The sequence below is a fragment of the Entelurus aequoreus genome, linkage group LG12 (assembly GCF_033978785.1).
Source record: "Entelurus aequoreus isolate RoL-2023_Sb linkage group LG12, RoL_Eaeq_v1.1, whole genome shotgun sequence".
NCBI lineage: Eukaryota > Metazoa > Chordata > Actinopteri > Syngnathiformes > Syngnathidae > Entelurus > Entelurus aequoreus.
Window position 1 is genome coordinate 47,120,291 of NC_084742.1, and position 27,802 is coordinate 47,148,092.

Here is a 27,802-nt window from a genome sequence, read left to right on the forward strand (position 1 = left end):
TTAAAAAATATATATATATTTTTTTTTTTTTTTTTTTTTTATGAAATCAACATAAAAAACACAATATATACATTATATATCAATACAGTCTGCAGGGATACAGTCCGTAAGCACACATGATTGTATTTATTTATGTAAAAAAAAAAAGATTTTTTGTTTTTTTGTTTTTTTTTCAAATACACCCCCCCACCCCCCACCCCCCACCCCCCACCGGACCATGGGACAAATTTTCAAGCGTTGACCGGTCCGCAGCTACAAAAAGGTTGGGGACCACTGCTTTAGAGAATTACATTTAGCTATAACACACACCACACCATCATGTTTGCTATTCATTTCATTTCAAGTTTAAGTAAGTGACCGTTTTGAACCATTTATGAATGTTTTAACCACATCCAGGCCATGCTGGAAGAAGGCAGACCTGTACACTGACTACTCTTAAGTGTATTTAGTATTTTCCTTTGAGAAGATATAATAAAATGCTTGCTGAAATGTGAGGGCTGCATTAAATGTTTCAAAATGTTACTATTGAGTCCTCTATTTGACCCTGACCCTCAGGTCACAGGTGTGCCCCTGGAGTCCTTGGTTACCGTGGTGAAGGCGGGCCTCCCCACAACAGCCGAGCTGTACGTCCTCCCAGAGGAGAGCGCCACAGCCAAGAGGAGCGTCTTCCAAGATAAGGTAAACATGTCTCTTCTCATGTGATACGACTTAAAATATGACACAGCATTGTGGTCCGCAGCGTGTTCCCGCCATCATGCAGGCTTTCAAAGACAACAACGTGAGCTTTGTGGTCCGAGGAGGTCTGCAGGTGCTTGTGCTGCCAGCGGACCCAAACGCAGGTACTGGATTTACACCTCTGTGTACCTCATCAGTGAACAAGATATAGGTTTTGTTGTAATGATAACTTGCATGTTTATTTCCAAAGGGCTAAATACTATTGAGTCCACAGCAGCAGCAGAGACTGGTGCGTTAATCAATCACACAATTCTGCTGCTGATTTGTCCTTCTCCTGGTTTTCCAAAGCCTATCCAGTCTGGGCCAATCTGTGCCATGTTTTGCTATTTTAGCCTTGGAATGACCCTTCGAACCCTTACCCAGTGAATGGTGTGAAGGCTGAGACAACCAACTCTTATTGGCTGTATTGTTGGTGAAAAACCTTCTCTCAGCATTCACAAACATTTCTTTTATTCCAGAAATTTCTTCTCTCCTTAAGCCACGGGTGCATAAAGAAAATGTTAAGTACGCAATGACCGTTTTGATATTTCTAATTTCTTAAAATAAAAAGGCTTAAAAAAAGAGAGTTGTACCTCAGTTTTCATAAGCCAAACTTTTAGTATAATACAATTTTAAGGGCTGAAAGGGCATCTCTATCCTCCTTCAAAACCGCAATAAAAGTACACCTCCAGGCAGCCACAACCCTAAACTAACACCCTCCCCGAATTGTTAATAATCAAATGTAAACAATCAAATGCAGATACTTTTTCTTAAGCCTTCTGATCTCTTTCTCTCTCTCTCTCTCTCTCTCTCTCTCTCTCTCTCTCTCTCTCTCTCTCTCTCTCTCTCTCTCTCTCTCTCTCTCTCTCTCACTATGTCCACTACTTGCTGTACATATCCTACCAAGTCAGACCTACACTGTATACTGATTATCTTGTGTGATGACTGTATTATGATGATAGTATATATCTGATAGTATATATCTGTATCATGAATCAATTTAAGTGGACCCGACTTAAACAAGTTGAAAAACTTATTCGGGTGTTACCATTTAGTGGTCAATTGTACGGAATATGTACTTCACTGTGCAACCTACTAATAAAAGTCTCAATCAATCAATCAATCAATAGGCAAATATTTTCACCAAAAATATATGTCCCAGTTTTCATACACTGTCTCGGTTTGAGTACAAGTAAACAGTCTGTGCTTTTTCAATGACCGCATACGGAGCCTAATAAAGTTGTTGCTTAGAGTCATAGTCCAAACAGAGTCAACATCCAGAGTGTACTGAACACACCACAGTGCTATGGACAGGCCAGCCCAACATTAAAGGTTCATTATGGCGCTTGCCGACTGTACTCTGGAATTTTGTAGAGCTGGCATGCATGTGATTGCTGCCTTAAACCATGTAACCAAAGTTCTGTAATCACAAAGTTGTTGCACGTGCATTCTTGGATATAGCACGAGTGCCAGCCCTTTGATGAATAGTATGAGAAACCATTGTTTATAAGAAAGAAGTCACAGCAAAGTACGTAGTGTTTGTGGGTCTCTCCCCAAAAGTCTTCAATAAAGGAAAAGGTGTTGTTAAAGGTTTCCCTACAACCTGTATTCATCTTTTATATATATTTTCTTATCGTTTTCCGTGAAACTACAATAGTTCTCCATAAAATCTTGAACAGATCCATTGTATTTACATTATTTCTTACCCAAATCTGGAATAGATTAATAAAAAATAAGAAAAATTAGGTATTTGTACCAATATTTCTATCAAGCTCTTGTCTTCTACCGGAGGCCTGGGAGTTTGATGGTTCTGCATAGGATCTCAGTATTGGGTGGCTTGCAAGTATGGGTCTAAGGTTTTAATCATGGCAAATGATAACATCCAGGTATCGCTCAACTGAGGTATGTTGCCTAGGCAACGTACAACAATAAAACGTAGTGTCATACCAGCTCGGACGTGTGCCTATATCAACAAGGTATGCGTCAGGTGTGAGCAAACCAGGACATATTGGCGAGAAATGGCGAAAGTCAAAGCTCCAAGTTTATCATGAGATTCAAAGTGAAAAGTTGAGTGTGCTCAACCAGACTTTGTATAGAACAAGGGAGGATTGTTTTTCTGAAATTGCCACAAACCGGAGTAACAACCCTTGTGTCCTGTTTGCTACAGAAACAAACCCTCCAGTTTCACTGCCCTGAGCACTGATTTGTAATTAATATGGCAATATATTGTGATACTTTTTCTAATGATGATTTTTAATGTCTTAATATTGACTACGTGTGTTGATGTATTAGTTCATTTTTTTATGAATTTTCATACATATATATCAGTAGTGTGCCAGCAGGGCCTTCTCTGTTGGCTTACCATAAATCATGATCATAAAATAATAAAAGTTCATTATATTTTTAATTTACTTTTCAAAAATATGTAAAAGTATTCATCATATTCTCTTCATGTCATATCCAGTGTTGCTGTTTTTAAGTTAGAGATTTTATCCAATCAGAATTCAGCTAGCTTGTTGCCAGTATGAATTCTACCAGAGGCCTTCTGAATCAACATTAGCGGCGGTTGTGCGGTGTAAACGAACGGAGGACATTCAGTTAACAGAAATTTACAATAGCCGATCAGATTACGAGTTGTTGACAGTAGCTCATCCTGGTGGCCTTACGTTGAATATGAATTAGAATTGGATACTCCCTTGTCACTCCCAAGTTGTGATTTCCGAAAGCAGAAATTGGCACCGGAGCCATACCCGGCCAGCGGAGAAATCAGCGGTACTCCCTTTTTTAACCAAGAAAGAAACAGAGCAAAACGTGGATTAGGTGGCTGATATATACTGTATTTGCAAGGCCATTTCCAAGAAGGATATTTAAAGAGAAACTAGATCTTGTGAGACGAGGTCGGCCAACCTCGGAAACTAGTTAAGCTGTTCTGGCGGTAAAATGGTTTGGCTTCCACTTACACTCGAATCAACCAACTACGAACGGTACCAATGGCTTATACGGCATTAAATGGCCGTTACAAATATATTTTTTCACATTTAATATGTTTTTTACAATTATTTTTGTTTTGTTTTGTTTTGTTTTTAAATGTGCCAAAAAATAGCCCGTTTTGTACACTGGTGACAAATTGAGGTGATTCAATGCCCAGCAGTGCGCAAGTGTGTTTCTGTGTAGTATTTTTCAAGCCGTGGACATGTGGCGACATAAATAATTGTATTTTGAGAGGTAGACTAAGTAAGACATCACTGAAGGCCAAGGTGGGAAATGCACGGCCCGCCATATACTGTATATAGATACATACTATATATATATATATATATATATATATATATATATATATATATATATATATATATATATATATATATATATATATGCTTTGTGTCAGCTTTGTGTCGTTATCATTATTATCAGTAGGCCTATGAGCATCTCAACTTTTTCTCCTTACAAATTTACGCGTTTTTGTTCTCATAGAAAAAAAGCTTAACTTTATAATGTGCTGCAGGCTGCACTTTGAACACCCCTGCCTTAAGCTCTATACTTTCCCCCAAATTATACCTCAATATTTCCCTCAACTTCATCTTTTCGGACAACACAAGTAAGGCTGTGTTAAATGTTTTTGATATTTTCTTAATTATCTTATCACCCGCTAGGCCACGGAGCTGCCGGTGGTCCTGGTGTGTGGGCGGTGGCCGTCATCTTCCTGGTCAGCGTCATTGCCACGGCTTCATTTGTCCTCTACAAGTTCAAGAGGTGAGAGACAGTTTTGTTTTTTTTAACGTTTTTTGTCCAACAACCCCCGATGAGGGTGTCTCCTAATGAGGCAGCAATGTCACTATACAGTATGTGTGTGTTAAAATGCTTCCATTCCCATTCAAACAGCATGTGCTCTCCTCTGCACTGTGATATTTACTGATTTAAATGTAATTTATTCTCCATCTAAATTCGTTATGCATGTTGTCACCATTTGTATTCATGGCCGTTTTTTGTCATTTTAAGTCAATTTTATTTGTTAATCAACAATTTACACCATTATTGAACAGGTCTCCAACCAAGCTCCTTGTACATTAAAGAAAACCAACATAGAATGCCCCAAAATATTGGTAATAATTAGGGTTCTCAAAGTTAGCGTATGTAATTAATTAACTAATTAATTAACACTAAAGTGTGCGCATTAATCATGAATAATTACAGATTAATCACGCAAGTCATTTTGAATGTACATGCTCCTTTACCTTAACCGTAGATGGTTAGCTGAAAGGCAGCACAGGTTGTTATACGGTCAGTGATCAGGTCAATGCATACCTCAGTCCAAAGATGAGTGAGGAGACTCGGACTGGTGTGCTCTGTGACAAATTCCCCTTCAAAATAAACCAAGACAGGACTTTGGATAACACTCTTAGTAAGTTTTGAGCAAATAAATAATGTACGTTCAAATAAAACGTTTAAAAATGTTCCTGCATGACATTCTAAAAATAAAATTACCTGTAATTTATTGTGATTAATTGCGTTTATCAAAATTCAAAGGTGTGAATAATCTAATTTTAAATAATCCTTTGACAGCACTAGTAATATTATAACTAGGGTTGTCAAATGTATGGTGGATTAATCTATTTTAATTGTTAATCTTTCCCTAAAAAATGCAATGCAGTTAACCCATCTGTGGCGCAGCATGACTCAAAATCCCTGTCTATGGCAGCACAATTTGGGCAGTTTGTCCAAGTAGTGTCATCGTTACTTGGACCATGGCGCAGGCTGAAATGTGCAGATAATCCGGTAGTGACAGGGTCTAGGGCCCAAAAAGTCAATATGGAAGAAGCTAAACTGCACATTGGTCCTCTTGATGGGAAATGTGAGTGCAAAAAACCTAATCGGTACAGTCGACCGACATGAATTACTATGCACACTCTGCAGAGTTTTCTTTTCATTGGAGCATTTCCATAATAAGATAGCACTTTGATAACACAAAAGTAGTAACAGGTCCACATTAATGTTATTAATTATATATTTACCATGAACATGATGGAAAGGGTGTTTAATAAACACATCAAGAGCATATATATTCCATTATTTCACCAGCAACCTGGTGATTAATCTGATTTTAAAAATGTACTGTAGAGCAGGCCTGGGTAATTTTTTTGACTTGGGGGCCAAATTTAGAGAAAAAAATGTGTCTGGGGGCTGGTCTATCTATTTTAGGAACGCTAATACAAAACCTCACAATAATGTCTGATCGAATGCTAAAAACGTTATGACAGACCGCCTAAAAAAACGGAATGGAATTTTAATTTTTTTTTATGAACGATAAAACACTGAATATTGACAAACTATGAATGTCACACCCCCTCTCAATCGACATTTTACAATCAATCGAAACACAACAAAAATGCAACACACAGAGCAAAATATGAACCTGAAGAGTAAAAATAAAACCCACCTACAATCTGATACATCTAATATATCACTAAGCTTTAGAATTTTGTTGTAAAAATCTCCTTCCACATCTGTGCCTGTTACCCACATTACAGGCTGGCCGATCTGGAAACACTCTGTGGAAACGCTCCCCACCCACACTGTTTGGTGCCTCGTCTGACCTGCTGTGACTTAGATTACCATAGTAACTGGTATATAATACATAAGCGCAGATTCCAACCATTGAAATATTTTGAGTAGTTTAAGACTTACGGCCATTTGAAAACATCACTGCACATCATAATGGCAGCTACAGTTTCCATCTTAAAGATCTAGAACACAACAACAATCTATAAATAGTTGATTTATATAGGCTAGCCTATATAAATCAACTATTTATAAATACACATTAGTAGGCTAAATGAACCTCTTTAACATACAACAACAATCTAGTCCAATAGTTTGGACAAAAAGTAGTTTTTTTTAGTACCAGTGTCCCTTTATTATTACATATTCTATTCTTTGTCATTTTTATACACCAAATGCAAAAATGAATAGTGGTCACTACTTTGGTGTTTTTGTCATGCGATCAGAGGCTACACATGAAGAACATGAGCATTTCCAACACAATTTCTCTTCCATATTTGTCATTATTGCTTGAGTTTTGATGTCATTTTAACTCTGGTCTGCCGTGCCTTTGGTTGGTAGCATTTGCATTGGAGCTCAAGTTGAACGGAACCGAGTTCACTTGCAAGCAGACCAGAGTTCGACTGACAAAGCGTGGGGTCTGTCCTTTTTTTAGATTAAATTCTACTTACAAAATGTATTTAATGAACTGAAATTCAATGATCTGATGAATGAATGATGAGCAATTAAAAACAGATTATCATTTACATGACAGGGACGTTGAAGTGCGATGATAATCAATCAATCAATCAATGTTTATTTATATAGCCCTAAATCACAAGTGTCTCAAAGGGCTGCACTAGCCACAACGACATCCTCGGTACAGAGCTCACATACGGGCAAGGAAAAACTCACCCCAAATCTCTCATTGTCTCATTTTACCAACAAAAATTTCTGCTATAGCTCTTTCCAACAGTTGTGAACTGTTGGAACAATCCACAGAATAGCAATATTTTTAGTTCCTAATTTGCGGGGGTAAATTTGTTCGAAGACAAATTAATGTTTAAGATGACAAACCCTTTTCAAGCGTCAAACAAACACAGAAAATGTCCTCAATTTGTGGACGACAGAGCTGACAGCGAACAATAAGGAAGACTTTGGGGGTATTTTTTCTGTTATTATTATCAATTATTACTAGTATTAGTTATAATGAATTAAAACAGTACAGTAATTTGACAATGAGCTATGAGTGTGTACTTCTACTGGCATCTTGTCATGATCCGTTGCCCGGATCATGTTTTGTTCAGTTAAAGACTCCCTTAGTTATGTTTCAGCACCCTTGGGTTTGTGTGTTCTTGGTTTCCATGGGTGCTGATTAGTTTCACCTGCCTCTGATTAGTGTTCGGGACGCTCACCTGCACCCGGGCACTAATCAGAGCGCTACTTATTCCTGCTTTTCGCCACACTCAGTCTGGCTGTCTTGTTTGCTTCATGCAACAGTTACGTTTGATGATTTCTTGCTTCTTTGCTCGTGTTTTCTATGCTAAGCTTTTCCGTTAGCTTTGCCATAGCTTCCCGTGCAATCGGCACGCATTACTGTTTATTTATATTCATGACCGATTTATGGACAATAAAGCATTGTCTTACCTGCATGATGCCTCCGGAGTTCCGTCTGCATCCTGGGAAAACGATCCGCGCACAAATATGCGACCCCATCGTGACATATCCTGTGTCTGCTTTTAAGTCTGTACGATAAAACGGATAAAACATCAATACAATATTTGTTTTCCAATTTTTGTTGCAATCATGTACTTTTTTCGAGTTAAGGCAGTTGTCCTCGCCCGCACCACTATTTGAAAAGAACTGGGTTCAGGGAACATTTAAAACATTGATTGCAAATTCAACAAATCACAATGTTATTAAAAAAATAAGCCTCACAACATAGCTCAGAAAAAGCTACTGCAAATGTAGGCATTTTAGGCCACAACAAATACAAATATATGCAGCAAAACCCTAGAGCAGGGGTCGGCAACCCAAAACGTTGAAAGAGCCATATTGGACCAAAAAACAAATTTGTCTGGAGCCGCAAAAAATTAAAAGCCGTATATACTGTAAGTCTTATAATGAAGGCAACACATATTAGCCTACTATCAAAATGACTATGTGTCGCAGGCTGAAGCAAATCTTCGTTGACAGAAATGTTGAAATGTAATATTTATTCTACATATTCTTACAACATTAGAAACCATTAGTAAATCAGAGGCTACTCAGAAGATGAGATAACTCCTGGAAATTACTGATTTTTAATGGCCAAATGTATAGATGTGGTCTGGAACAACATGGCACACAAACAACTGAAATGCAGCCAATATTACATTCAGATAATATGTTATGAGACATGCAGAACTAAATTATATACAAAGAGGATAAAAATAAAGGAAATTAAATGAGCTCAAATATACTTACAAATGAGGCATAATGATGCAATATGTACATACAGCTAGCCTAAATAGCCTCATTTGTGCATTCACGCACAGTATGAAACTTTTGGTGGACAAAATGAGACAAAGAAAGAGTGGAAGATTTTACATGTCAACAAACTGTTGCATCACAGTCCACACTATGTAGGACAGTAGGACAAAACGATGTTCACCAAATACTCATATTAAACATAATAAACAGTGGGCTTTCTAACAATTGGGAAGGTTTGTGTCATGGTTGTCCTCAAACAAAAACCATACTAAAACAAAAAAATTATTGTTCCCCCATCTTTTTCCATTTTCAATCTTTTTTTAAATATGCTCCAGGGAGCCACCAGGGTGGCGCTAAAGAGCCGCGGGTTGCTGACCCCCGCCCTAGAGGGACTGTTTAAAGGCCTACTGAAACCCACTACTACCGACCACGCAGTCTGATAGTTTATATATCAATGATGAAATCTTAACATTGCAACACATGCCAATACGGCCGGGTTAGATTAGTAAAGTGCAATTTTAAATTTCCCGAGAAATATCCTGCTGAAAACGTCTCGGTATGATGACGTCTGCGCGTGACGTCACGGATTGTAGCGGACATTTTGGGACAGCATTGTGGCCAGCTATCAAGTCGTCTGTTTTCATCGCAAAATTCCACAGTATTCTGGACATCTGTGTTGGTGAATCTTTTGCAATTTGTTTAATGAACAATGGAGACAGCAAAGAAGAAAGCTGTAGGTGGGAAGCGGTGTATTAGCGTTCGGCTGCAGCAACACAAACACGTAGCCGGTGTTTCATTGTTTACATTCCCGAAGGATGACAGTCAAGCTTTACCATTGGCCTGTGGAGAACTGGGACAACAGAGACTCTTACCAGGAGGACTTTGAGTTGGATATGCGGTACCGTGAGTACGCAGCTGCGGCTTCCAAACATTTGATCGCTTGCCCGTACGTGCGTGCCGCTATGTGCATGTCACGTACGTAATGTTGGGGAAATATATGTGCTGTATGAACTTTGCGGAGGTGAACGGTACTTTAGGCTGTGGGATTGAGTGTGTTGTGCGGGTGTTTGATTTGTATTGGCGGGTTATATGGACGGGAGGGGGGAGGTGTTTGTTATGCGGGATTAATTTGTGGCATATTAAATTTAAGCCTGGTTGTGTTGTGGCTAATAGAGTATATATATGTCTTGTGCTTATTTACTGTTTTAGTCATTCCCAGCTGAATATCAGGTCCCACCCGCCTCTCACAGCATCTTCCCTATCTGAATCGGTTCCACTGCCCTCTAGTCTTTCACGCTCACTTTCCTCATCCACAAATCTTTCATCCTCGCTCAAATTAATGGGGAAATCGTCGCTTTCTCGGTCCAAATCGCTCTCGCTGCTGGTGGCCATGATTGTAAACAATGTGCAGATGTGAGGAGCTCCACAACCTGTGACGTCACGCTACTTCCGGTACAGGCAAGGCTTTTTTATCAGCGACCAAAAGTTGCGAACTTTATTGTTGATGTTCTCTACTAAATAATTTCAGCAAAAATATGGCAATATCGCGAAATGATCAAGTATGACACATAGAATGGACCTGCTATCCCTGTTTAAATAAGAAAATCTCATTTCAGTAGGCCTTTAATGATATATTATTTGAATTATTTACTACAAATAAAGTATCTTTGTTCATCTATCAATGCCATGCAGCAACATATAGAGATAGAACAAAGAAATGCTCTTGCACTAGATTACAGAAGGTACATAATTAACTCATGTATGCGCCTGTTGCCATTTACACAATACATCACTTTTTGTGACGGGTGTGGGATTTCTGCCCTGAATAGTTGGCATCAAGTTTGCATGTGGAAGTGTGTGATCTGTGGTGTGATTGCATGTTGTTCTTTCCATCCACCAGCAGCACCTCCTGACACCAAAAAGTCACTTGAATTAAAACCAGCACAAAACAAGGAAAACTTCAGCCGCCATATTACACCAACTCCAACAAAATCCTTCAGTCCTTGGCTCAGGGCTGAGGAGGTCTATCCCCCACTGTTTTTCAGAAAGCTGCCGGGCAGCCGCAGCGTCTACGCCCAGATGCACAATGAGAAGGAGCAGGAGATGACCAGCCCTGTCAACCACAGCGAGGACACGCAGCACATCATCCAGGGCGAGGAGTTCATCGACGACGACTTGGACTCGCAGACTCTAGGTAACGCCAGAGGTAGCTCCGCCTTCCGCTCCCTTATACGGACTACCACTAACCACTGCTACTAAACACCTGCCACTAAAGGTACTGGAAGACTTTGGTATGACTCATAATAACTTTTTTTGCATGAATAAATTAGCCTGCAGTTTTTTTTAATGATTTAAATCCAAACATTTCCAATCAGATATTTAAATACGCCTGTTTTCCTTTACTATATCGCCCTGTCTTGTTGCTAGGCAACCATTCAGGTGTGGTCCTGAGCGTCAACTCCAGAGAACTACACAGCTACCTGAGCAGCTGATTGCTGCCATGGCAACGTCCGACCAGCACTTCCTTCTCCTTTTCCTCCGGGATACTCTACTTTTCCGAACGTGGTGGAAGGACTGTATCCACAGGCTCCTTCTTCAAGGGATGGCAGCCATGTTGCTTTTTAACCACGTCTCGTAACAACACCGGTGTGGATGCTGAGCAAACTTTGTGAGTTCTTGGGTTGGGGTGTCCAAACTTTGTCGTCTGGGGGCCAGAAAAGGTACGCTTTGCAAATATTTACAGTAAATTATATTTGACATTATGTTCACGAGGGTTACGTTCCAAGAATGGGTTAGGGTTGGATGGCGAAAAATACCCATAGAAGGCCCCAAAATGCATATATTTGATACTGTAAGGTCTACAACTATTGAACGCATCCTAAATTCAGTTTAACACATTAAGGAACAACAACAGGCATACATCACACAGTATTGTACTTACAAAATGTGCAATTACCGTATTTTCCGGACCATAGGGTGCACCGGATTATAAGGCGCACTGCTGATGAGTGTGTCTATTCAGATCTATTTTCATACATAAAGTGCACCGGATTATAAGGCGCATTAAAGGGGTCATATTAGGATTTTTTTCTAAATTGAAAACACTTCCTTGTGGTCTACATAACATGTAAGGGTGGTTCTTTGGTCAAAATGTTGCATAGATTATGTTTTACAGATCATCTTCAAGTCGCTTTCTGACAGTCGCTTCAGGGTGCGCCGTTTTGTGGGCGGTCTTATTTACGTGGCTCACTTTTGACAGCGTCTTCTCCCCGTCATCTTTGTTGTAGCGGTGTAGCGTGCAAGGACGGGAGTGGAAGAAGTGTCAAAAGATGGAGCTAACTGTTTTAATGACATTCAGACTTAACTTGAATTAATAACGGAGCAGCATCTCCTCATCCGTGGCACACTAGTGCAACAGCAACGCTGGAAATGTGTCCCGTGAAAAATCGCCCGACCAGAACTCTCTAGTTTAATAACTAAAGTTTAGTTGGTGAATTATGTAAACCCACAAAACCGGTAGTTTTTAGCGCTTTCATAGCGAGTCTACTGACAGATATGAGTTACAACTTTACGCTACTTTATATTAGAAATGCCCCATAACTAGAAGATAGTGGAATAAAAAAGCTTACAGACTACGGCGTTGGCACGGACTACAATGGCGGACGTGCGCAAATTTTCAGGACTTATGCAGATCCCAAAAACAGATCGGCAGGTACCAGAAGGTAAGAAAAGTTGGTTTTGCATAATATTGCAAAACAAAACGCCAGATAATGTGTCCGCTAATGGGTGCCATTTTGCGGTCCTCATACACACACCGTAATAATACTCATACTTCTGACAAAAGTAGCCGTAATGCGCCGACAAAGTCGTACTAAAACATTTTTAAAAAATTTTGAGCACCGTGTGTAATGTTCTGTATTCTCTATGGAATATTTAAAGCTTCGGTGTTGTTTACTGGCGTCATATTGCGCCTACTTGTATCTCTTATGCGTGACTACCATCTACTGGTCACACTTATCATTACACCATGTACCAAACAAAATTGCTTCAAGGTCGGTAAGCTCAACCAGAATTATTCCATACATTAGGCGCACCGTTGATTTTTGAGCAAAATGAAAGGATTTTAAGTGCGCCTTATAGTCTGAAAAATACGGTACGCAACATGGCCACGTCTTGTCAAAGCATCTTCCTGCTGGAGTGACTTGAATTGTTTGACAGCGCCCTCCTCAGGATTAATAGCTGCAGTACTTTTTCCCCCTGCAGATGATGCTTTAATGATTATCATTAAAAAAACATGAATTATAGAAGAGAACAGACATAATCGAGGGAGCAAACCCAACCACAAAAAGGGGACACTTTACAGTGCTTAATAATATTCCCTAATTATTAAGATGACTTAATGAAGGGCCATTATAAAAAGAAACTGCAGGCTGCACTTTGGACACCCCTGTCCTTGGAGAACTCAAAGCAACCACTAGAGGGCAGCGTTTTACTATTAGTATTCCGGCCAATGACAAAGTTGCACATCCTATGGCGTTCCTTTTTTTTATGATTTAGAATTCTTATGGGTTTGTATTTATTTGTGGTAACAGCACAGCTCCGCTTCCTCTTTGACATGGACTTGTTGATGAAGGCGTCCGTCCGGACAGGTTCAGTGAGTGGACATATTTAGCCTATGTTAGGCCTAACCCGCAGTGGAGCAGGTTCCATGTAAATGTGTAAATAGAACTGAATCTCCACTTTGTTCAAACGATTCTTTCACTTCAGTGTTTTACACGACGAGTTGTTGTTCAGCGTGACCACGAGCTTCTTATTTTTCACAGTGTTCTCCTTCAACTTGATAACGGCATCCTATTTTGATACGATTGCACATTGAAAACAATGAATATTTTTGATACACTTGTCATATGTCCTTTGTAGGCACTATTTGGCTGCACTTATGGTGTTAAAAGTCTCAAATGTATTGGGACACATGCAAGGAGTGACCAAACATGATCTTTGTCTCATATGGAATATCCAAGTTGTGTACACCATGTACAAAACCCAAAACCAGTGAAGTTGGCACGTTGTGTATATCGTAAATAAAAACACAATACAATGATTTGCAAATCCTTTTCAACCTATATTCAATTGAATAGACTGCAAAGACAAGATATTTAACGTTCAAACTGGAAAACTTTGTTATTTTTTTGCAAATATTGGCTCATTTGGAATTTGATGCCTGCAACATGTTTCATAAAAGCTGGCACAAGTGGCAAAAAAGACTGAGAAAGTTAAGGAATTTTCATCAAACAATTATTTGGAACATCCTACAGGTGAACAGGTTAATTGGGAACAGGTGGGTGCCATGATTGGGTATAAAAGCAGCTCCCATGAAATGCTCAGTCATTCACAAACAAGGATGGGGAGGGTCACCACTTTGTGAACAAATGCGTGAGCAAATTGTCGAACAGTTTAAGAACAACATTTCTCAACAAGCTATTGCAAGGAATTTAGGGATTTCACCATCTATGGTCCGTAATATCATCAAAAGGTTCAGAGAATCTGGAGAAATCACTGCACGTAAGCGATGATATTACAGACCTCGGATCCCTGCATCAAAAAGCGACATTGGTTTGTAAAGGATATCACCACATGGGCTCAGAAACGCTTCAGAAAACCACTATCAGTAACTACAGTTTGTCACTACATCTGTAAGTGCAAATTAAAACTACTATGCAAAGCGAAAGCCATTTATCAACAACACCCAGAAACGCCGCCGGCTTCGCTGGGCCCGAGCTCATCTAAGATGGACTGATGCAAAGTGGAAAAGTGTTCTGTGGTCTGACGAGTCCACATTTCAAATTGTTTTTGGAAACTGTAGACGTCGTGTCCTCCGGACCAAAAAGGAAAAGAACCATCTGGACTGTTACAGGCGCAAAGTTCAAAGGCCAGCATCTGTGATGGTATGGGGGTGTATTAGTGCCCAAGACATGGGTAACTTACACATCTGTGAAGGCACCATTAATGCTGAAAGGTACATACAGGTTTTTGAGCAACATGTGCTGTCTATTCAATTGAATATAAGTTGAAAAAGATTTGCCAATCATTGTATTCTGTTTTTTACTTGCGATTTACACAACGTGCCAACTTCAGTGGTTTTGGGTTTTGTATGTAGTTCCTGACAGTGTAGTACTGTTCCAAATCTAATACTGTCCTGTCAGCACAAGAGCAGGCAATCATGCAAATTTTAGAATTGATCCAATCCATTACCAAGTAAATACAGGATCGGTATATGCGATACTGATATTGATATTTGTCAAGGTCCTTAACTGATTTTGCCTTTAATTTGTGTATAATACATATAATCAGACTAAACAAATATATTAGCAAAGCAATTGATCCATGAAGAGGCGTGTCCCAAGACTTTTGAGAGGTTTCACTTCTACATTAGTCATGTCTTGTACATATTTTTCTGCTTGCCCTTTGTTTTCACATGGTGTTATTTCCCCATGTGACAGGAAAAGAAGGAACCTTCAGTAGACTCAAATATGCACAAAAGCACAGATACCACACTTGTTTTCTGAGTTTCTTTCGTACTGTTTAATGTTGTTTTGCTATTAAAATGTTATCATTAGGAATAAATTACTCCCAATAGCGTCTGAGGCTGATTCTATCCCATCACCAAGTATACGCATGTTAATAGGGTGCACTTTACCTCCTGTGACCTATATTAAAAGTGGGTGTTATTCTTTGTATTTGACTGTTATGTTTAAAAAAATGTTTATCAAAAACAAGAAAATTAATTTTAATTTAAAAAATAAATCCAAAATTAAAACATTTTAGAAAATACAAATATATAGCAGTGGTTACGGCATTCAAATTGTATTCAATTCAAAAAGTGCAGTGAAAATGCACGTACAATTGGCAGCCAGCAAGAATATCCTGCTGTGCCTTGTGCCTTTTGTGAAGCACTGTTTAGCCTCAGTTGTAAAAAAAAAAAAAAAAAGAAATTCAGCTCAACAAATGTTATAATCAATGACTTAGGCCAGGGGTTCCCAAACTTTTTGACTCGGGGGGCCGCATTGGGTTAAAGAAATGTGGCCGGCGGCCATATATATGTGTGTGTGTATATGTATGTATATATATATATATATATTTACATATACATATGTGTGTATATATATATATATATATATATATATATATATATATATATATATATATATATATATATATATATATATATATATATATATATATATATATATATATATATATATATATACATGTATGTATGTATATATATATATATATTATATATATATATATATATATATATATATATATATATATATATATATATATATATACTGTATATATAATATATATATATATACATAGTAATTGGAGATGCGGACAGACTTACCACGTTCAGAGCATCCACGTTTCCCTAACGATTTCGCCACTTGAAGTCACGTCATCGTTGGGAATATGCAATTTTAGACAATATGATTTGCCTGAGCGTCTAAGAGACACAAGTGGTAGAAAATGGATTGATGAATGGGCCAGAAAGGATAGATTAAAAAATGATAATAATAAATTAATATTTTTTTTAACTTGGGACTTCCCGCAGACATGATTTTGGACGTTGGGCCGTAGTTTGGGGACCACTGACTTAGGCAGTACTAATAAAATGATGCAAGTCGAAGGCACACGCCTGCATAAATTGCAGGGGAGCCATATAGGGGGAAGTTCAACAATTCCATGGGGCCCCAAAACATAAGACTGTGCAAAAATATGCCCAGGCGGTGTCCAACGTGGACTATTTTCAAGGGGCCCAGTATGATGAAGCAATGGACCCTGCCATACTCAGCAGCGCCAAACATCTTTCTTGCGGACTTAGCGTCTTTTTCTTTGTCATCTGTCTGTGAGAACTTGGCCACCGAGAAGGAAGGAGTGTTCTTCCCGATCCTGTTGAGAGGACATGTTCACAAAAATTAGGGAAAAGCCAAGAATTGTGAGGGCCTAACTGTCACAAAGCAAGACAAGCCTGTCAATAGCTCAAAGTGTTACACCGCAAAAGGTGTTACTAGGGCTTAAATAACATCTTGACACCCAGCCGTGAATTTGTTTTTCAACACTACAACTTTTCTTCAGTATCTGTGGCAAATAAAGGGGCCAACGATCTACAAGCCCATATCGACACTACAAAGCACAAAACAGCTCTGCAGGGCGAGAGTTCGTCTGCTGTTTTTTTTGTTTAAATTTAATTGACCTGTTTTGAGGCATTATTTATGTTTACATTGTACAAGAACTTATTTTGAATATTTCTACCTCTGCACTTTTTCTAAAACTGTGAGTGTTACAGAATATAAGTGTGACTTATTTTGTTTTACTGTCAACTCAGTGTTGGCGTTAACGCACTTTTTATGTCTTTTTACGCATTGAAATCAGAAAGGACGCGCAATTACGGAAGACGGCACGTCCCCCGGACGCGGATTTATTTATTTTTTTACCTACCGCCCGGTTTGCTTGTTTTTTTTATTCTATCGATTATCGCTTTCCGTCAGTGTTTTGTTTTGTTTATATTTGCCGTGTCAAATTTCCGTCCCAGTTTATTGCGTTTTTATTGGTCGTAAATTTTGATTCGCCCAAAGTTTTATCAATGACAAATACTGCCCCAGTTTGCACTCGGACAAGTTTACCGCAAGGGGCTGTCAAAATAAAGACTTCATGGTAAACATTAAGGTGAGTGTAAAGTCAACCTTTCTAACTCCAGTAAATGAGTTGTTTTAGTCTCGGTGAGTCCATGGAAACTTCACTTTTATCTCCCGCTGCATCGAATTCGTTCGAGGATGGAGACAGGCTAGCTGTTAGCTTCAAGCTAACCAGCACCCATTCAGACTCCTCCACCCCAAATATGTGCCTTTTAAAGTGTTAATGTGCGAGGAGTGTTCAAAAGGAGTCTCTTGGAGAAGTGGCAAGTGGAAGTTAGCAAGTGTCGCTCGCGTCGCTGACAGTGATTCATCACCGCCATTGTTTACTGAAGCAGATATGCTGACTCTGCGTTATGATAAACGCGCATGCGTCGCCAGGCTCTGCTTTTTATCGATAGACTTATCAGATTAAATTTTTTATTATCTATAGCAGTGGTGTCAAAGGTGTGGCCCGGAGACCATTTGCGGCCCGCAGCTAATGTTTTAAAGGCCCACGGCACATTCTAAAAATACTATTAAAATAAACAAAAACATAACAAAAGTGGTCTAAAAAAGCTTACAGGTGAAATATAATTTAGAAAAAGTTGCAATGTTGACTAATAAAACATAGCTGTTTTTTTTTCTTTAAAACCGTCATTGCTCAAAACATAATAATGAATGGAAATCAATGTTATTATCAATTATTGACCTATCCAAGGTTCCGATTACTTCACATCAAATGTTACACTTTGAAAACTATTTTTGGTGGAAGATTTTGCACATTTTGTGTGTTTGCCATAAAAAACATAGTTTTCTTTCACAAAAAAGGGCAGAAAACAAACAAACATAAAACCAACATTATAAAAAATAAAAATTTTGAAGTGAGGGATAGATCTGAAGTTGATGTAGACTCCAGTGATTTAAGCGTAACATAAATAATGCATGTATGCCCTGGCACACCATTATCATAATTTCATGACCGAAGCAAAACACTTTTTACACTTTTATACTGAAATAAATACACCTACAACTTATTAAATACAGATATAGAAAAAACTACCGGCAGCGGTAAAGTTTACATCCATGAAGGAAAGAAGAAAGTGAATGAATGTTTATAACTGAATACATTTGTTTTCTTTTTTAATATTTTTTTAATGAATTAAGTAACGTTTATGACACCCTTTTTCCAAAACACAATATAGAATGTGAGATATAACAGGATAATGCATACATTTATCATTTGTTTTCAAAACGCTTACAAAAAAGTGGGACCTCAAAAGTTTACTGTGCATGGGACCCCATTTTTATGACTTGATGGGGTCCCTGGGACTCCATTTTGAACATTTTTAGCACCAACACTGCTGTCAACAGAGGAGAAAAAATGCTTTATTCAAACAAATATATTATTTATAAAGCAAGTTTGAGTATCATTGGCCATTGGCGTTGTGAGGCCTATTTTATCTAAAATATTCTTAAGCCCCCCTAAATAATTTTGGGAATTTTTATTTTTTTACAAATACATGCCGAAATATTCATTATAAAGTGGCCCGAATATGAGTTTAAATAAATAATCATATAACCTGTCATTATTCACTCAGTTTCCCCTCACTTCATAGCGTAAGGTAGAGAGCCCCTTTAGTGCGCCGGTATCCAATCCATTCCACTTGTTCATATAGAAAATGCCCACATCACTCAAAAACCAGTCCGCATTTTCTTTGCGACCTTGCTTGCGGTCCTTGGACTTGTTCATATAGATAATGCCCACATCACTCAAAATCCAGTCCGCATTTTCTCTGCGACCTTGCTTGCGGTCCTGCAGGTGTACGCAGCACTTTAGCACAGAGCACTGCAGAACAAGAACGTGAACGGATGCAAAATGGACATAATAAACTTTTTCAAGAAAGTAAGTATTCATCACTGCTTGTAGTAAAATGTATTAGCTACACTTTACACCAGGTCTGTGTTTGACAAAAAGTTACATTCCCGCTCTAAAACAATGCTGCTACTTAGTTAGCTAGTTACCCTGAAATGCATCATGAAGGTCCTGGTTATTTATAAAGTTAAATGTGCACTATTTTTTACCATTTGCTATCTTTGGGGTTACTTCCTTCTGGAGCATCAGCTGTGTTTCCCACTTTACACATGCAGAACAGGAGCTGAGCTCATTCACGTATGACTATCATCAGTAGATAATAATAATAATCACTCCACAACCCAGTGGCGTGCAGTCACTAGAGGCAGGGGAGGCGGGGCCTCACCTGCCATCATGGAAATAAAAAAAATGTAAAAAGAAAAAAAAAAAAATTAAATTGTTATATGTATCCAGTGATTATACTAAAGTTATTTTCCATTTAACTTCACCAGTTTTAGATTTTTATTTTCACATTTGCCGTTCAAATACTGTGAAGAGACGGTGCGGTGATCAGCAGCCAGTTGAGGCACGTCACTGATTTGTGCCTCAACATGGAATGTGCACAATGACTCGGCTAACTGCTGAGCTGCTGTGCAGTGAGACTGTATTGCTATATGAACTATATCAGCTAACTAAACCATAGTTTAGTTAGCTGAGGTATACAATGTACAGTGTATTTTGTCAACAACTGTATGTGTGTAACGTATTTCTTCAGCTGAGCATTCATAAAACTGCTGCCAAAGACGTACTGTCTGAGGCTCGCAGTAATCCGGCCTCCTGGTGGTAGAGGGCGGTAGTGATCCCAGAGATCATTCCTTGCCGCAGAAGAAAAAAAAAAAAAAAAGGTAGCAATAATAAGTGCAGCGTTTTTTTATTTCCTCTCGCCTGAACTTTTATTAAAAACATGGAGGATTACATATGTAAAATAAAACAGTTTTCTAAACTGGACTTTCAATCGAAGCAGGAGGTAATAATTAGAGGTAGACCAACACCGGAGCTAAAAGGTTTGCTTTTGACTTCGGGACAGAAGACCCTTTCTTTTCAAACGGCGTGGTACACACGCAAAGGCTGTGTGGATGTCCAGCAAGAAAGGTAAGACCATAATAATGTTTTTTTTATTAAATGTGCTTTTTTGTGTGCTAGTTTGTATGTGTAAAGAATGCTGGTATGAGCTTTTAAACATAACCCGTTAACTGCTGCCAATCACATGGTGAATAAGATACTATTTAGGGTTCATATGTTTGTAAATCTGACTGTGATGATGCAGTGCCTCACCAGACATTAACCTCACCGCACGCCACTGCCACAACCCCTATTGACTTGTAGGAGTCACTGCAGAGGAGCACAGAAAGTGAGAGGGGAGAGGCCTCTACTGGAAAGGTGAGTAGGAGAATAATGATACATATAAATAAATATTAAAACATTTTTTTATTTAAATGGCTTATCGATAAGCCATTTGTTTTATTTATTTCTGGGTGGATCATGTTGACTATTGGTCTTCCTAATTGTCAATCATTCTGGTGATGTTACGTAAGGACATATATATAAATTGTTGCGTTTGACCAGATGTTCCTCCAAGTGGGATGTAAAACGCTGGTCAGTCCCAAGTTCCTTAATGACATATAAACTGACTCAAAGGTACCACCCAGCACAGAATAGTTATTTTGTAATTTTATTGTCAAATATTTGAGAATAGAGACCAGCCTCCAACAACACATCCAAATGCGTAGCCCAAGTTGATCTGGCATTCCAAAGGCCAAAGCAACTCTTTTCACACAAAGAAAGCCCCCGTCTCCCCCCCCCCCCCCCCCCCGCCCCCCCCTCCTCTCAACACTGATAAGAAGAGAGACTTGGGGATTGTGTTCACATTCCTGATGGTTTACGACCCTGTCGTAAACCCTGTCGTAAACCTGGAAAAATATGAGCTGATTCAAACCTGATTATGAATAAAGAAATAGCTCTTAAACATATGCATTATCCACAATCCCCCTTCAGATCTTATCCAAAAGATCTCTCCTATGAGAGCAACACCTCTAAAGCACGCCCTACATTAAAGTAGGTGCTGTTTTGGTTTTCGAGCAAGCTATCGATAAACAATCAAACCATAGTTACATGGGAGAGAGAAGGAGGGAGTCAACGTCAATGTCGTCATTGTCAGGGAAGGAAACTAACGGTCCCTGAAAGTCACCACTATGCTTGACCCCCTTCAGTGACATAGCAAGCCCAGAACCAGGGTGGGGTTGACCTTTGACAGCTCTAACAATAATGCGGGTGCATAGAGACCTAGCACAAGGGGCAATAAAGCATCCGCATAAGGTTATGACAGCCAAGAAAACTCCAATGGAGACCAGGGCCGACTTAATTAGGTCAGACCACCTGCCAAAGGTGTTATGAAGCCAATCTTTAAAGGGGTCAGAGACACCGGAAACTTCAGTGAGTTCTTAGGCTCTGAGGCCTTCTAAGGCGCTCTGGACCGAGCCATCTGGTGCAGTGTTGTTAGGAATGAAGGTACAGCATTGGTCACCAAACATTGCACACACGCCTTCTTCCTTGGCTAGGATGCGGTCAAGGGCTATGCGGTTCTGGATGGCCATGAGGGAGGTCGGGGCAAGTTGTTCAGCAAGTCCCTCAACGGCGTCACGAGTCAGGTTGGTCAGTCTCAACAGATTATAAAAAACATAGTTAATGCGTTCTACATTTTTAGTAGCAGTCACAGGGAAAATAGCACCAATGATAGGAAGGTTCTCGAAACCTGCACAGGATTCACACCACAATTTGTGTTGTGAGGGGACCCCTCTTGGTTGTCCAATTGCATCAAAGTAAACACCATCAGGGTTTCTCATCAGATCAAAGGAGCCCTTTACACTCCTTCGAGATAAAACATGGCGGCGTCGGCGAGAAGTTAGAGAGGCCGCTGAGACAGGAGTTACAAGGGGAGTTAATTTGGTACCCACTAGGGTGAGTGGGGTCACCAGTCTAACCATAGCACAAAGCCCTACGAATAACGTTGGGATTCTAATGTACAATCTGTGCTCCCCACAATACCAGAATAAGTCAGCTCGTGCCCAAGGACCTATCCTTGAGCCATCTATCAGTGTGGTGCACCAGGAAGGGTTAATGTCACCCAATTTGTTGGGGGACGAAGAGGGTCCTATGAATTGAAAACACGTGTAATTCAGCTTTTGGGCCACAAATGGAAGAAGTCGGGTGGAATTGTCAACAGGAGGGTACACACTAGCCAACAAATCGCACCCTGGTGGCGTGGGTTCAGAGAACAAGGAAATAAGACAGTTTGAGCCATTTATGTCAGTCAACTTAAAAGGGGCGGGGTAAGTGTGGGGAAAAGGACATCCAGTGGAACAAGCAACACAGTCACCCAGGTTTTGGCTCTTAGCCATGCTAGTCATCCACCTGAGCCATAGGTTGCCTGCACCTGCTCCTAAGGTCAAAGCTACCAGGCCTTCGGTGGTGATGTCATTAGCACGCACAGATGTGAGAGCCTTTGAAACACCACCGAGGTGGGGTGGTACTTTGGGTGCTACAGAGGGTGTAGAGGTAGTTAACGCCCTCTCAAGGACATTAATTTTAATAATTCATTTAGAGTCTGTATCAGTCAGGTCAACCCCCAAAACAACATAAAAGGGACGATGGGCACCACTTACCAGAGTATGTTGTCTGCATCCGACACCAATGGTTCAGGGTTGAGTCGTTACAAATATAGAGGTTATTACCACGGCAATAGCTATTGTGTCCCCCGTAATTAATCACACTGCACAGGTCAAAAAAATAAGTCTTGCTGTCCCCCCTAACCCAGTCTATTTCAAGTCCGCCGTATGTTCTAAGACACTTGTCAGTCACTGTTGTCGGGAAGGAAGGACTGAGGCACAAGAACAGTAGAACAAGCATAAACACCAATCCGTCAGGAAATACTACTGGGCGTAACATCCTGCCTTTCGTCTATCAAAATCAGAGTAATTCAGGTAACGAAACGGGGTTAAACATCAAACTTTTCACTTAATATAACGACACAGATAGTTATGCTGAAAACAAGCAAGAGAAATTGGATAACTTCGAGTATAAAGGCTGGCCTCAAATAAGGATATACAATATAGAAGAGGAAAAGAGTAATATAGGTAGAAAATCTCTCTCTCAGCGTCGTCTTCTGGGCTGTAGGATTATGTGTGTTTAATTAAAGCCTCGCTCTTCTATGACCTAGAGGGGGAGAGGTTACTAGCACAATCACCCCTTATGTGTGTTACCTCGTTAACACACACACTAAAAATGAGTCGTTTTCTGCTCCCGTTCTTCTTCAGATGCCTCAGGCTCAAAAGGCGCTGCTGGGGGGTCGAGTGGGGCAGATGTAGTGACGATGTCAGCAATGATATCCCCTGGTGATCTGTCAGGTTCTTCAGCTGTAGTGCAGAGGGAGAGGTGGTACCAGGTGTCCCCTCCACCAGCCAGTCGAAGGGCGTGGGACGTCCGTTCCACGACCTTGAAGGGACCAGTCCACCTGGGCTCCGTCCACTTGCGTTTGATGACCTAGATCTTGACCCTCTCAGCGGGCGGAAGGGAATCTGGAGTGGCGGGCTGTCATCCTCGTATCTGTACAGAAGAACTGGCACACAAATTCTGCAATTTTTTGTGTAAAATACCATTTTGGTTTTACGCTGAGTCCTCCTTCCATGGCGGCTGCTGGTCCTGTGAATGGCTGACCTGTATGCAGCTCATAGGGTGAAAAACTCAAAGGGCGGTAAAACAGCCTTATTCACGGACCTTCGAATGAACATTAACGCTAATTGCAACATGTCAATCCAATTAAATTTGGTCTGTGCACAGATTTTAGCCAATTAGTTTTTAATGTTCTGGTCCATCCTTTCAACCTTACCTTGGGACTCAGGATGGTACCCCAAACCTGTGTTCTAGTCCGAAAGCCTTTTCGACCAAGGCTAAGTGAGTTGTTGTTTTTTTTAAATGGTTGCCGTTGTCTGACCTAATCTTTTTGGGGAAACCATGTCGGGGTACTAGGTCATTCACAAGTCATTTAATTACTGATATTGTATCCTCTTTTGAGGTTGTTGTTGCTTCCGGCCAACCACTGTAATCGTCAACACAAGTCAGTACGTACCTTTTCCCTTGTACCGTATTGATCATATCAGTGAAATCAAAGACTATACATGGTTCACCCTCACCTCCTCCATATTCTAAATTTGATCTACTAAAATACTATCGATGTGTAAAATCGTTATTTTCAAATTAAAATTTGTTATAACTTCTTACCCACGGGAAAAACGTTAAAACTATGGAATGTGTCAGAGTCCGACCATTGTCGATTTTGTTCCAAGGAGTCTGTATCCACCCTCACTCACCCCCTTCTGTTTCTGAAAAAGGACTGTGTTAGTCATACTATCACTTTTCAGAAACATCCAAGAAAAAGGTCAGCTAATAGTCAAGTAGCGGAGGACAAGTTATGTTTGAAGTCAATGATAGTCTCCCTAGCCTCTGTTGTTCACTGGGGGGTGTTGCCAGGGTAGGGGACCCCCTAGCAATATCACAAACAACCCAAACTCCACTAAATATTCTTATATTTTATATTGTCACAAATACTAGAAAAATACTACCCGTATGGCGGATGCTCTATCAATAGTATTCTGAAATTTTACCACACCTGGTGGCCCCAATAATTGACCAAGTCAAGCTCATGTTGTAGAAAGTCGAATGATGCGGACACGTTTGTCACTGAACACTTTCTATCAGACTTCTGCCATGGCAACTTTGTGTATGTAATGAGCAACTATAGTTATTTGATATGCTTAAATGTGTAATGTGTCGTTTTAGCTCAGCTGTTGTGTAGCTGCTAGCTCCTCGTAGCCTACAGGTGTCTAAAGTGCAGCCCATAGTTATGTGTTTAACACAACTATGTGCTAAACCTAAACAATTGAAAATGTGGTATTTGGGTGTCGGTGTAATGTTTGGCAGCTACGCCGTGTCTTATCATTGCACCTAAGTTCTTTGGTTTTGTAGGCGAGACAGACAGCAAGGGAACAATGTGGGACACTATTGTGTCCATCTTATACCATGCTAGCTGTTGCAAAGATAGGTCAACATGAGCAGCCACACCTTGAGTTCCAACATATATAAATAATCATAACAAATGGCGAGTTGGGTGGCAGAACACACGGAAGCATCTCAGTCAGTCAGGGTTTTCACTGTTAGAGCAGCTGGATGTCAGCCATTCCTGTTGTTTTAGGCTGTGGTATGAGCTCATGGAAGAGCCTTGGTAGTGGTGTCGCAGCTGGGTGGTTGAGCCGTCAGGTAACACCAGGAAGGTTCCTTCTGTGCGATATTGAATGTCAGGGTACAGTCTGTAAAGGAGGTCAGTACCAATCTGGCAGGGCGTGTGCAGGTCAATCACGAAGGGGTGCTTTAGTGTGTGTCCCGCAATCTGAACCGGAAGTGGTTTGGTGACAGGTAACCTTCTTGTGACCCCAGCGAAGCCTTCGACCTTTAAAGAGGAAGCACACAGTTTCTTTGGTACCTCTGCATTCAGAATCGAATGGGTGGCGCCAGTGTCAATCACGAACTGATAACATTGTCCGTTGACACTCATGTCCAGCAGGGGGCCAGTCTGTATCTCCTGCTGAGGCTCCTGCGGTGGGCGTCCTTTGCCACGCTTTTGTGTTTGTTTGTTGGCACTACGGAACCTTTCCTGTTCGGAAATGTTCGGACAGTCACGACTCCAGTGACCAGGCTGGTCACAGCCGAAACAGTTTCCACCCCGGACTGGCTTTGAAGCACCGTGTTATCCACCACCCGAGTCCAACCGTCTGGTCGCACGTCTGTTGAGGATTCTTTCCTCCACCTGTTGGAACTCAGAAGCAAGGTCACCCAGTGCTGAATATACCCCAGCTGATTTTTTACTAATTAGTTCTTTTGACCTTTTATCTTCAGCGATCTGTAAATTAAGGAGTTGCTTCCTTGCTGCTCTGTCATTAGCCTTATCATCCTCATCTTGAGGAAAGAGACTGCGCATAGCAGTAGCTATGTTTGTAACGTATGGTGTTATCGGTGAGGTCGAAGATTCAGCCATTAATCCTGCTTGTTGTTCTGTATTTTTGCCATCTTGTGTGGAAACACAACGATACAAAATGCTTATAAAGTCTGCCACAGCAAAAGGCTTATATTGAAATCTGCCGCTATTATCAGGAAAAAGTGGATATGCGTGTCCCTCCAGCTTTTTTGAGCGTGTGTTGTATGCATGTGGTTCATGTGGGTGTTGGTCAATGTAGCCTTCCATTGAGCCATTAACAGTTACAGGAGACCACAAAGTCTGGCTCTGTTGTGTGTTGTTCAAGAATGTCTGATGTGCACGTGAGAGACTGTCATCTACTGGGGGAGGGCATTTGTTTATGGCAACAAAATGGTCTGGCGTGTAAAGTGAGGAGTTTTGCGTTGACTCATGCATTATCTGCTGTCTAGTAAGATTAGGCATATTCGGGAGGTTTTCCGCTGGGTGGATGTTATTTTGGGGCTTAGGCACCAGAGGTGAATTACACTCAGGAGACAGCGTTAGTTTTGGAGGAGGGTTCAATCTTAGAGAGGCTGTGTGAGCACCGCCCTCATTTGTCACAGGAGTAGGGGGCGGTGGCCTAGTCAAAGTCTGGGCGGGTCGTTTGAATTGTCTTACGCATGCGCGGCAGGCAAAAGACCAATCAGTCAATTCTGTCATTAATCATCGGTTCTTTTGTTGCATTTCGTTTTTCCACGTAATCCCCGTTTACTTTTATCATACGCCAAACTCTTAAATTCTCTCCCTGAGTGTTCCATTTTCACCAGCGCACACACACACACAAACACACACACATGATCACGCGCATCCAGCACACACACACACACATGCACGTGTAAGCACTCACGCACACACAAGCAAGTGCCTACGGCCCTACGCACACACACACACACATGCATGTGTAAGCACTCACGCACACACAAGCAAGTGCCTACGGCCCTATGCACACACACACACACGCACACGTAAGCACTCTCTCTCTGCGTTTCACTTTACCATAAAACTTCCAGTTACTTTTTTATTTTATTTTTTATTTTACCAGACGTTTGAGTTCACAACTTTTCGAGTATTGTAAACTCCCTCTTAACCCTTTCAAGGAACGTTCTCTTTTCGACAACCGTCCATTCAATTGATCATTACAAAGTAATGACTAATCACATTTTCCCCAGCCGCCATCACATTCTTGTCTGTCACACTCCTTGGCCATTGTGTCCAATTTTTTTTCCCAGGGGCCTCAAACCCCTGAACCATACGGCGGCCTTTAACCCCGTACTTTTATCATACAATACGCAGCTAGAGCCTCTAACTCTAACCCGTGCAATTTATCGTACAATACGCAGCTAGAGCCTCTAACTCTAACCCGTGCAATTTATCGTACAATACGCAGCTAGAGCCTCTAACTCTAACCCGTGCAATTTATTG

The 27,802-nt window shown here is 40.4% G+C and overlaps 1 protein-coding gene across 8 annotated transcripts in view; it reads left to right on the forward strand.

Annotated features, from left to right (window-relative positions):
• sorcs2 (sortilin-related VPS10 domain containing receptor 2) overlaps positions 1-15,357 on the forward strand; it is a 484,520-nt gene extending 469,163 nt beyond the window's left edge. For 2 of the 8 annotated variants that reach the window (XM_062066128.1, XM_062066136.1), the window contains 6 exons: positions 556-678; positions 740-839; positions 926-964; positions 4,368-4,467; positions 10,725-10,930; positions 11,152-15,357. In XM_062066128.1, the coding sequence (XP_061922112.1) occupies positions 556-678; positions 740-839; positions 926-964; positions 4,368-4,467; positions 10,725-10,930; positions 11,152-11,216 (633 nt within the window). In that variant the 3' untranslated portion in view covers positions 11,217-15,357. Of the gene's footprint in view, positions 1-555; positions 679-739; positions 840-925; positions 965-4,367; positions 4,468-10,724; positions 11,000-11,151 lie in introns of all 8 variants that reach the window. The other 6 variants (XM_062066129.1, XM_062066130.1, XM_062066132.1 and 3 more) reach the window with 6 other exon arrangements.
• Positions 15,358-27,802: the final 12,445 nt, after the last annotated feature.